Source organism: Melozone crissalis, unplaced genomic scaffold (assembly GCF_028551555.1).
Source record: "Melozone crissalis strain CALT ecotype California unplaced genomic scaffold, PUWL_Pcris_2 ptg000013l_1, whole genome shotgun sequence".
NCBI classification, from domain to species: Eukaryota; Metazoa; Chordata; class Aves; order Passeriformes; family Passerellidae; genus Melozone; species Melozone crissalis.
The window spans coordinates 12,207,924-12,220,530 of NW_026535791.1; the positions used below are offsets into that span (position 1 = coordinate 12,207,924).

The following is a 12,607-nucleotide window of genomic DNA, read 5'->3' on the forward strand; positions in this document are numbered from 1 at the left end:
TATATCATCTTAATTCATACATCAAGCATTTTTAATGTAAGCTAGAAAAATAGAAATTTCATTTTGGACCCATATAATAATCTTGCTGTATTCCTAAAAACTATGTTAAAAAATTATTTTTCCTTAAAAAGAGAAAGTGCACATTGCTTCACCAGACTAACAAAAATAATTCAGTGCAAATTCCTAAAACAGGCATTCAGATTACATTTCCTTTCATATATGATTTCTAAATAGTGAATAGTTCAGGTTTTTCATATTCTGAAACAGAGATGAGCAGAATCAGTTGAAAAGAAAGTTGAATAAGCTATTGCCTCTGTCGTGGAATTTAGCTTCCAGCAAGGTCAAAATAAACTCTTATTGGAGCTCTTCTTTACTCAAAGTTAGGCAAAATTTGCTAGTGTTGATGTAAAATATTTCTTTACATTTTACCTAGAACACTTAAAATACATTCAAGTTTTACCAAGCATTTTGGTTATTTGCTGTAGGCATCTGTGAACTGTCACAGCTGGAATTTACAGAAGTAAAATTCATTCTGTTCAAAATCCTGTCAATTACTAACTTTAAAAAGTTCTCCAGCAAGGAGTTATATATTAACAGTAGTTTGATATACAGGTATTTAAGTCAAGAACATCAGATTGCATATGACACAAATCACTTCAGGATCTCATTAGTATCCACTTTCTGCATGTTTTATGTAGACTCAGGCTGACATTTTGGTTGAAGCTCACTCCACAGAAAGTGCCTCTTACATTAATAAATAAAGGATAATTAGGTCTTTTTTTTTAACCTGAAAAATTACATAGGTTTTGGTTTAGTTTTTAACACATTTTAGTTTTATACATGTTTTAAGGATTTTAGTTTTATATGTGTTTGTAAGGATTCAGTCCCTTGGAATAAAAGAAGTAAAATAAAAAAATACAGCTCCTCCACCTGCCCTTCTCAATACACAACCTACCTAAAGTATTAGCACTTAAAAGAGTCACACTGTCCACACAACCTGAGCTAGGTGACACCTGCTGTAAAACAGGTCAGCATTGGACAAAATCATGTAAATCAAACTCAGTGAAATTACTTTTAAAAATGTACATGTCCTATAGAGAGTCAATATTGGGTTTTTTCCCATTTTGGTTGATTTTTTGACTGAACATTGGACTTTTGAAAAAGAAAGAAGAAATTGCATAAAACATGCGATACAAACATATTTTGCTATACAGCTTCTAAAACATGTAATTACAGTCACTAAAAGCACACATTCTATTAAAAAAATGAGTACAAAACATAGAAGATCAAGTATTTAAGACTTGCTCAAGGATGCAGTTGGTCTGATCTTGCAAAATACTTGGGCAGGTGCTTAATATTAAGCATATGAGTCATTGTGCCAAGAGAGATTTTATGGCGAACACTAATGCACAAATATTAGACTGGCTCTTCCACTTCAAGATAAGCATGGACGTAAGTGCTTTGCTGGATATGGATCAGGATGCTCAGCACCTAACAGGGCTGCAGGCACTGATCCAGCAAAGCACTTACCCACACGAACAACACGGCTGACTTGAGGATCGCTGCTCATGTGCTTAACATTAGGCATGCTCGTAAGTGCTTTCCTGGAAGGGCCCGATTGACCAATCGTGTGTGAGCTATAAAATTTGAAGCAGAGTATGCTTAACACACCGCATATTTAACAATGATAATCTGCTGAGATTTGCTCTTTCTTGGAACGGGGCATGTCCGATGTCAAACATTTATTTTTCAGAAAGTGCGTAAAAGAAGCCGTCAAAAGCAGCTTGTGATTATGGAGAGTTACAATAACACAAGTGAGTCTTCTTAAGCTCCTTTCATTTCTTCTTTGCACGTCTTTTCTCAGGCATCTACAAAGTAAAGAGAAAACCCTAATCAAAAACATTATTCAAATAACCATCAATGCATTTAATTTTGCCTCAATAAACATCACGTCAGATGCAACCGAACACCTGAAAGCAAGCACACTGAACCCTTCCAGATTTCAGATCTGAATGCAAGCTCTGCCAACTATACCACCTCTTCCACTGAAAATATTCAAATCACCAATCACTTCTACAAATAGAACTAAGTTTATTACTTAAGACTGAAAATGATGTGCCAGTTTGACCCTTAAATATCCCTAAGTCAGTGCTTGAATTTCCATGTTTTCCATGCCCACTGATGTCAATCCATTTTCTATGCAAAGTCCAAAAAAGTGAAAATGTGAGAGCTGTTTAATCCCAGATAAACAACTATAAAATCATCACAGCTCATCAGATATTTACATGAACATGTAGAGATGTCATGTTAACCCAGAAAAAGAAATAAAGTAAAACCACATTTCTATAATAGCCCTGGCATGTTGCTCTATACTATGCTAACCAAGGAAGAAATAGCAAAGCAACACTTCATAATGATCTACTGCTACTGCTGGCCAAGCAGGGTAACTATATTTAAATCCTTATTGTGGTAGGAAATATTGTTTTATGCACTTGGCACCTTATGCTCTTCATAACTTCTTACAGATACATGTCAAGGAAGTTTCAAACTTACTAAATGTACTTCTTGCTTTCCTAAAGGGAAAAGAGTTTTTGTTTTCATGTGAAAGTTCTAATGGTTTTTGGAAATGGCTTATTTTTCTTGTCATGCACAAATTCGTGCTTAACCAAAAGTACAGTCACTAATAAAATTACTATTATGGTAAGTTACAGCATAGCTGACAGATGAAGTTGAGATGTGGCACTAAAGCAAAATGCATCCCTGCACAGAAGAAGAACTCTAGACTTAGTCCTTGAGCACAGCAGCAGATGTGAAAGGCATGCATAGAGCAAGAAAAAACAAAATCTGGTACCCGAGAAGTACCAGAAGGTCAGCACAAAGGCCTCTCATCTGTATCAGATTTGTTCTCTCTCTGTCCCAAATTCTAACCAGAGAAACTGGGACTTTTTAATAGAACGTTCTTGAACAGCTCAGTCAATGAAAAGGTGTGCTTGGAAAGTTTATTTCACAAAATTTTTGAACTGTTAAAATCCAAATTCCTAAAACTAGCATATTTAAATATCCAGAAGAGCTTCTACCATGTATCTGTTCTGCCCCATAGTTACCGTTTCTAACATAATCCTCTCCCATTCCTGGTTTTCCAACAAGCACCCATCCCATGCTTGTCTGCTTTCTCAGCATTTTCTAGAACTGGCTTTTCATTAATAGATACAAAACTCCTTTTTTCTACCAAAACACTCCCTAACTAGTTGCTTACTGCACAGAACTTCTCCATTAACCTAACAGAATGTGCCTGCTCTTTTTCTTTCCTTTTTTTCCCATAGCATCATCCTGCATTTTTGATGGGCGTTTTTCAAAATTGCCATCACTTTGGCATCCCATGATTCTACTCACATGAATTTGGGAGGTTGAATGTTTTCTGGAATTTAACCCTTCCAGTTCACAACCACAATTGCTTGTTCTGGGGTCATCAAATGCTGTTTATTATCAGAGATAATAATTCTGTAGATTTCCAAGTATTTTCCTCTATCTGGAATTCCAGCCATGCTGACCCTCTGTGCATTTGCAAACTACATCTGACACTTTGTAAAAAACATCCGTTTGAAAGGCACACAAAACCCAACAAGAACTACAAAACTGCACAGAACACATGGCAAGACTTCTCTTTCATTTCTGGCTGGAATAGAGTGCTACAGAGCTTTTTAACCTAACAGACACCATTGTAATCCAAGGGTTGTAAATGACAGCAAGTAAGTTTGAAGTGGAAAAATGGCATAGTTACTCAAAAAGGGGAAATGCCTAATTTCTCTAAAACTTGTATGATCAAGGGATATAAGCAGATTCTTTACTGAGCTGAAGTAGCAAAAACTGATGTGTTTTAAGAGTGTCATTCAAAAACACACATCGTAGTTGATCTACAGTAATGACTCAGTGCAACAACTGATGGATGACATTGATTATCGTGCAGAATTGGCTAGATCGGTACAAATGATCCCAGTGACTCCATCTCTTTTTCAATTCTGAGACTGAGGGAAGCCACATCATCAGTTATCCCTCTAAATATACAGGAATAGTCTGTAATGATGAAAGAACACAGAAAAGAGTGGGTAGTGCATTTTAAGTAACAGTCCTACCTTGTGCAAAACTTTGTAAAACTAAACCTTATCTAAGACACTCATACTTAAGCTTTTGAATCCAACGCCAAACAGGCTTCTTAAAAAAACCCCCACCCATTCTTGCCTTTAAATCAATTTTTCCCTGATTATTTTTGTAAGGACCTCTTGACCTTGGAACTAAACATAAAAATACCCCTATATTGCTATGCGCTAAGAGATGTATCACGTAAAGCCAAAGAGATGCCAGAACTCTTTAAGGATTAAAATTTATATACAGGAAAATACCAAAAGCACTTAAAAAATGTGCTGAAACCCAACCTAGCTTTTGAAGCATACAGCAAATACAGCAAGCACAAGTTTGTTACACAAAGCACTTTATTGCATTACATGTACACTGACATTCATTGCCATTTGTTTCCAGCATATTGAAAACGCCCCAAATCCCAATACAGAGAGTATCCTTGCCTCGATAAAATACCACCAGTGACAACCCTTACATCAACGCTTATATTTGAGTCAAAATAAAAATGCAATGATGCCATCCTACTCTGATGCAACACTGGGTAAAAAACTTCAGAAAGTTTTAAAAAAATAACATTCCTTATGAATTTAAGAAAAAAAATCATCAAAGGTGGGCAAGTTTTTGACCTAGAATGAAGCGTAATGGAGAAAACTCCATGGTGGGCTTTACTGGGCTTGCTCTAGAAGGAGCACCAGCACAGTATAGTACCCTGCTAAGCCTTGCTTCTAGCTCACAGCACCATGTTAATGCAGCTGAGCCATCTTCCCAATCCAGGCTGGAAAATCAGATATCATGGTACTGCCTTGCCTCACTAAGGACCAGCAGCTCTGTGCCTGGCCAGCTGACAGACCTCTCCATCACACTCGTACCCAGACATGCCCTGCATACACTATACTAACAAAAAACTCCAGGAGACTTCTTTAGCTTAACATAAAAAATAACCATTGTATGAAATTCTTTAAAGAATAGGTCTTCATTTTGATGTTTTAGGTTTGGAGCTGAAGAAAGCAGAAATGGATTTCATTCCACTCTTATCAACTTTGGCCAGAGCCTTCTGTGCTGCAGACATCTTGGTGTTTGCCTGTGAGTGAAATGATAAACAGAAACAGTTAAACAGCAACTCCATAGGGGGGAAACAGATGCTACAAACTCCTAAATTCAGAAGTCAAACAATAAGTTGAATTGCTTTTTTAGTATACGGCTGTAAAGATAATGTGATGCAGGCTTTGAATAGTAGGAGAAAAATATTAAAAAACAAATTTGAGATTGTTCAAACTGAAGAATACTTGTCTTGAATTACTTAACTTCAAACAAAGACAGAAAACCAACTACAAGGAGAAGGAGGTGAAACACCTCTCCTTTCTGCAGGATGAGGTATCCCAAATCAAACGTTTACTTTGGGATAATCCCTGAGTGTACATTAATAGGAATAATGCATGCAATAGAACAGATGCATTCTGTACCCTCCGACTCAATCTCATGATTATGCTGTCAGCAGGCTGAATTACAGACCTGCATTACAGATGATGAATAATTCACACTGATTTACTATCAAAGACTATGCACAGTGAAATAAAGGGAAAAGGGATTAAGAACTAGGAATGAAGAAGGTAACTAATGTTTCCAAAGCAATTTTGAGGCCACTGGGACAACTTCCCAGACTTCTACGCCTAAAACACATTTTATGAACCACATTTTATAGAGCCGACCTCTTTTCTTTCTTGTATTTTAAAGTGTTATGTTTTAAATCTCTAGCTGCTTTCCCTATTAAGAAAACTTTGCATTGACCTTTCCTTATGATACTCCTCAGTCTGCAGGAATTCCCAATTACAGTACTTGGGATCAGCTAGATGGAGATAGGCAACAACTGTATGATTGTCTGTGTTACTCTACAAATAAAACCACTGCCAAAGTATTTTAAAAAGGGTAGTATACTGTACAGAGTCCAAGGGCTATCTTTTCTTTCCCAGATTCTCTCATCAATGTGCATTATTACTTCAGAAGTAAATCTTATTTAATGTTAAAATGAATTATCTCTCCTCAGTTTATTTCTATCATTATGCTAAGTTCAAAAGCATATAATGTGGGGAGGGGAGAAGCACGCATATTTAAACTATTTATCACTTTCACTTAGGGGACAATCCTCCTACTTCCAAACTAGAATGTGCAATGAGTAAAAAAAAAAATCTGGGGTTTTGGGGGGAGGAAGGAATGCATCTGTCACCAGCTGCTTCTCTTTGCAAAGGGATAACGAGTAGTCAGCATTAGACTGAAGGTCACAAGACCAGCACAGCGGGCCTTCTCAGTTCCCCACGGATTGGAGGAAGATTCATTTTCTTTCAATGTTCAGAGAAATAAGCCAGTACAAGCCTCACAGCTTTGGCAGACACAGACAGGATCTATTTCTTTTCACATCTCTGCTGCTCTCCTAGGAATAGTACAGTGGCAGGCACCGCTGGACTCAGATTTGGATTGGCCTCCAAACATGCGTTGGAGCTGGCAATCAGTAAGTTCTGTGTTGACTTAACTTCATTAAGTTGACATAAGTAAGTGCACAAGCAATATTTCTAGGTAAAAATAAAGCCTGTCCTAGTATCCCTTGGAACTTAAGTAAATGCTGCCATCTTCATTTCTTTTTTGAGTAACTGAAATTTACCAGTTGCTATCACTAAGCCACAGGATTTCTCATCTAAAGATCTCAAAGAGCTTTGCAAACATTAGCCAAACACCTTAACACATGTGTCTGAGTCTGTGAGGCTCACTGGAATGTTAACTGGTGAAATACAGCCTGGCAGCAGTAGTACAAAACAGTTCAGAATACGAAATTAAAACTGTCACATTAAACCTGAAAGAAAAGTTCAAAGAGATATAATTACAGATGTCAAACAATTTTGTATTTGTTTTGTATTTGTGATGTGTTTTGAAGGAGAAAGTTATGCACTCTGTGCTAGTATTTGCTATTCATCTACACTTCAACAAAACATGTATGAATGCAAGGCTTGCTTACCTTCTTGGTTTTCAGATTGTCGCTGTTAAATTTAGTATAGTCTTCTTGTGGTTCCACAGGGACATCTGACAATTTCCTTTTCTGAAATGTTAGAGTGAGGAAGTTGCTCTGTCAACCACTTTTATGATGTACACACAGAGAAGTTCAAAGCTTTGGCTTTAAAACGTAACCATAGCACCAAAACAGGACTGGCAATCAACTGAAGAATCTGCAGCAAGAGTGGAAGATTTCTGTCTGCAGTCCTCTTCTCTACATTTGAATATAAACCATCCTGACAGCATTCAGAAGAGAGCATTCAGTGTCAGGGGAAGCATTTTCTTCCTAGCCTTCTGACGAATGACTGCTAGAAATCAGCCATGATTGTGACTTTGGTGTCAGTCTATTTAGAGAACTTTCTGGAGCAGCTGTTGGAAGCCAGTGCCTGACAGTCAAGGAACTGTGGTGCTTATGATCTCATAGACCTGTGCAGCACCTCCAGTGTTGTAGCTATCTGCCAGCACATGTGGATCATCATTTAGTCTGTTGTCTGTTCACAACCTTTAGAATTAATTAGCTTCTACAGGCTGGCAAGAGTGAAACACTGCCATAGCTCATTTATCACTTGAATCCAACAGTATATTATGGAAGTTTGACTGCATGTGCTGTGTGACTTCTAACTTCAGAAATAATGCACGTGAACGATTCTAAGCACTCCACATGATCAGGCAGTAAAAATGAATATTTCTTTCCATAAACTGTGAGCATGTGTTTAGTTTAAAGGTGAAAACATTCTGGTATGTTTCCAAAAGGGAAAAAAAAGTATGTAATATTTTACAACATTGTATTTTTATTATTATTATATATCTGATATTACTACCCTGTCCTTAATATCCTGTGAAATCTAGACCATGGCCTTCCCAGCTTCTGTGCCAAAGAGAGTGATTTTGCAAGCAACTTGGATGGTACTATACATTTTAAGATCCTGTTTTATTCATTTTGTTTATGGTGCTTCTGATATCTTCTCTCTCTCTTCCCCTCCCTCTCTCTGTTTGGCACAGAAGTCAGGTCTGCAGCCTAGATTTCTCAGCTCTTAGAACCAGATCCAACTGAAGCCTTTTCTTCTGATTTCAATGGAATCTGGATCAGCCTCTTTAGGAGGCTGTTTACTGTGCTGTGATTACATTTTCAAATGACAATCTAATGAAGAATTACTTTTCTCCTCTTTTTGGAACCTGATAAACAAGTTCTTAAAACTTATAACAAAAATGTTTGCATTTCAGCAAAACATTTGCTGTTTAGTTGTAGCAAAGCCTACATATTCTTTGTAAATGTCTCTCATCATCTGCCAATAGCCAAACTCCCTGTGCTGACAAACTGGACACTGTGATGATTACAACACAAGATCAACAGCTTACAATAAATACAAAGAACATGCAATTTTGATTTAATTATTAAATCACAAAGACCAGGCTGCACCCAGCTTGTTCTTGTTCAAGAAAGAGAATGTGTCATTACTTTTCGGCTGATCACTGAAGTTTCTACATCTTTCCTCCCTTCAGAGTTTAATGTAATGTACAAACATGCAATTATTTTTCCAAAACAGGAAATGCATGTTAGAACCTTATTTTGGAATAATCATATATTATGTCTGATAATACACCTTGTTCTCATGAAGAGAAATGTCAACACAAGTGATTAGAAACAGTCTGAAGGAGACGAAGTTTCCATGTATTAGCCTACCTTGCTCCTCTGAGATTGTGAAATAAAGGAGTGTTTTAATCTCTGAAGTTGCAAGGACTTAAACACAGAAACATCATACACACCCTGGTCAGTGCTCTGGAAATTAATCAACCCCTTTAGCAAAGTCTCACTACCCAACAACTGAACAGTTCTAAGCCTCATTTCCTCTGCAACCAAACTGCTGAAATAAAACTGTTTTTAAAAATAGATTCTCAGAACTATCCCAATGGTATAAGAGCTATTCGTACACAATATGGAATGTACATCACACGTAGTTTAATACAGTTGCTTTAACATGCTTATATAGCTAATGACTATCAATTGGCTCCTGATGTGTGCTTAATATTTCTTACAACACATAAAGATAATTCTTAACTGAATCAAAGGGCCAAGTAACTGTGCAGCCAGAACAACTGTCCAGCCACATGGAAATAACATATCTCTGGATATCCATTGGAGAACAAATGCTATTAATAACAGTAGGGCTCAATTATTCCTCTATGTGCTAGCTGACATGCTGCTAAACAGAATAGTCACTGAAGGAGCCAGAACTGAGGGTTTTTTTAGACTTTGTTTCAGTAAGTAGCAGGGACATTGCAGGAAAAGCCAGCATGATAGGTAATCTCATTTCAGCAGACATGGGCTGCCCAGTTTAAAGTAAATGGAAAGGATTATCCAAAGTGGGGTTATTGGTTCTAGGGGGCAAACTTTGCAAACCATATGCCTTACTTGTCTGAGGCAAAGCAAAGGGACTTGATGTGTGAGGAAGAAATTTGGAAGGTAAAAGAAAAAGACTGAAGAAGTGATTTTGGATCTTCGACTTCAAATAAGGTGAAAATCTTGGAGGAAAAAGCTTTTCAGACTAAACACTATAAATGTGGCTCCTTGCTCACACAGATGCACACACATTCCACCACCTCCCATTCATCCTCCAAAAAATCCAACTGACACTAGGTGTAAGCAGAAGTCTCTAATGAATGGAGGGAAAAAAGACTGGGGGAAAGGAAATATTAAAAAAAAAAAAAAAGATTGGTTTAGGGGTCAGGTAATCCTGGGACTAAGTGAGAACTGCCAAAAAGTCAAGCTGAGTTAGACCTTGGAAAGGAAATTAAAACAAACAGTACAAGTTTGTTTAGCCACAGAGGCAAAAAAGGAATTAAAAAAAGAGAAAGTGAAGCTGCTGTACTGTAGGGATTGGATAGATATTAAAGTTAACCTATGTGTGGACCCAAAATGGAAGAACTCTTTTGCCTCAGTAAATCATTTTCAATAAAAATGAAGAGGTTAAACACAGGGACAGAAGAGAGAATAGAAATCACTCTATTCAAGACAGAAGTAAAACTCAGTATGCTGATCTGGTTGGAAGACCGCATCAGAAGCTACAAGATGAGAGCCAGAACCTGATGTATATTCTGTCAGGAAGGGATCATAGTGCAGAACAGCCACAGACCCATCTTTAATATAAGAAGGGAGAAAAAGTGACAGTAGGACTCAGGAGAAGAGAGTGGGGAAAAAAGTGAAAGAAGGAAGAATAATTGAAGAGTAAATGAAACACAGAATCATAGAGTGGTTTGGGTTTGAAGGGACCTAAGATCATCTAATTCCAACCCTCCTGCCATGGGCAGCAACACCTTTCACTAGACCAGGTGGCACAGAGCCCCATCCAGCCTGGCCTTGAACACTGCCAGGGATGGGAGTTGACATGTCTGGGCAGCCTGTTCCACTGCCTCACCACCTTCACATCTAATTTAAACCTACACTCTCTCTCAGCTTAAGGTCATTGCCCCTTGTCCTGTCACCACAGGCCCTTGTAAAAAGTTTCTTGCCAGCTCTCCTGTAGCCCCCTTAAGGTACTGGAAGGTGCACTAAGATCTCCCTGGAGCCTTCTCTTCTCCAGGCTGAACAACTCCAACGCTCTCAGTATGTCTCAGCCTAAAATCAAAACAAGGTAATGCCTACTAAGTTGCCTTTATTCTCTCAAATATAACACATTTTCTGGCGACAGAATGTGAGGGATTGCCAGAGGACTTGACATGGTGCCACTTAAGCAGCTGAAATTACAGAAAACAAATACTGCATAAGAAGTTTAAGGTAAGTAAGAAACTGGGGAAAAGGGAAACAAAGGCAAATAATGCAGAAAGGGATGCCATTGGATCAGATGGAGATTACTAGTTAATTACTAATTAAAGATGATAATACAATGCTATCATTTGCCAAATGTGCACCACTGAGTAGCATTATGAACACCTAAAGAGCTTTTAACACTGTGTAAAAAAAGTCAGGGAACCTTCAGGACTGGAAACATTAAAACCAGATTAAATGTACAGAAGAAGCAAAAGGTCATGTACACAGAAACTAACTGCTTGAATTTCTTGTAAATCTGAGAACTGATCATGTAGAAACTGCAAACAAAAAAACAAACCAACTGTGTGTCTTAACTATTCACAGCACAACGGAGAGTTATCTGATCACACACCAATAGAGGCAAATGGGATTCTAGTCTGTAATGGGACAAAGTATTTCTAGTTAAGACAAGAAGGGAAGAATGCCATCATATTGTATGAGTAAAGGTTTTATCAGAAATAATTACACGTTTTTCTGGTCACCTGCTTTGAAACAATTGAATTCATCTTGGAATAGGTGTAAAGAAATGTTTCCACAATGAGGGAATGGAGAACCCATCTCACACAACCAAATTGGCTTCTCAAAATGAAAACACAAAGCATATATGTTTTCCCTTTACACATTGAAAGAACTAATGTTAGGGAGGGAAAGGAGCCATTTCAATTTCAAAAAGCAATGATAAAGTTAGCACAAAAGGGCAGGGGAATAAATTGGCCATGAATAAATTCAAGGTGGAATTTACAGAAAGGTTTCTGAGCATCAGAGGAATGAGGTTATAGAACACTCTTCCAAGAGAAGTAATGGAAATAAAAAATCCTAATGAGACTTACAGTGAAGAATGGTCAGTGTATGAGAGATTATTCAACATGGTTGTCTGGGAATCCATGACCCAGGAGGTCCCTTTCAGGGTCCTCATAAATTATATATGAAAGAAAACCTATGAGGTCATATTGTCCCATCAACCTCAATAAAACTAAATAAGCAAAACACGTATGAAAAAGACTGCTGACCGAAACCATAAAATATGTCTTTTTCCCTCCCCTTTTTAAGCAGGAAAACCAACCAAAATATTCCTTATTAAAAATATGAGTTACCTGGTAAATTTCTTGAGCTTGTTTCAGACTGGCTTTTCACAAGGCCACCTAACTTAATGTATTGTACCCAGAGCTTGGTCTGGTCCAGTTTTAATAAAAACTCAGAAAAATTAACTTACAACACATCTATCAATATCTTAATGTTCTCCTACCTTCACTGGTGGCTCTGGTGCTGGGCTTCTAAGTTCTGGGAGCCTGCCGAACAAAAGATTTTAAATTAAAAATTAAGAGAGATGAATTGCACAATCTAAAGTTTGGAAATCCTTCTTTATGAATGCTGCTTTGGTTATCAGCTACTCACACATGGCAAGCACTTGCAAAAAAAAGCAGCTCGTGGACTGTATTTCTGACTTATGAAACTATGGGGCTTCAGGCTGCAAATTGCACACTTTTCCAAAGGCCACCATAACAGAAGCCTTTGAGCAGAACTGAACTGATGAGTAGGTGCAGAGTCCCAGTGATGCTCCAAGCCAAGTCTGCTGCTGGCAGGGAACACCAGGATGAGGATTTGGCTCACCTTTCAGAT

General features: G+C 37.7%; 1 protein-coding gene across 4 annotated transcripts in view; it reads right to left on the bottom strand.

The window, feature by feature from the left end:
• Window positions 1-1,035: 1,035 nt before the first annotated feature.
• RNASEH2B (ribonuclease H2 subunit B) overlaps window positions 1,036-12,607 on the bottom strand; it is a 40,871-nt gene continuing 29,299 nt past the window's right edge. For 2 of the 4 annotated variants that reach the window (XM_054272057.1, XM_054272056.1), the window contains exons 9-11: window positions 12,234-12,276; window positions 7,145-7,225; window positions 4,415-5,218 (exon numbers count right to left, since the gene is read on the bottom strand). In XM_054272057.1, coding sequence (XP_054128032.1) covers window positions 5,111-5,218; window positions 7,145-7,225; window positions 12,234-12,276 — 232 coding nt within the window. In that variant the 3' untranslated portion in view covers window positions 4,415-5,110. The other 2 variants (XM_054272060.1, XM_054272058.1) reach the window with 2 other exon arrangements.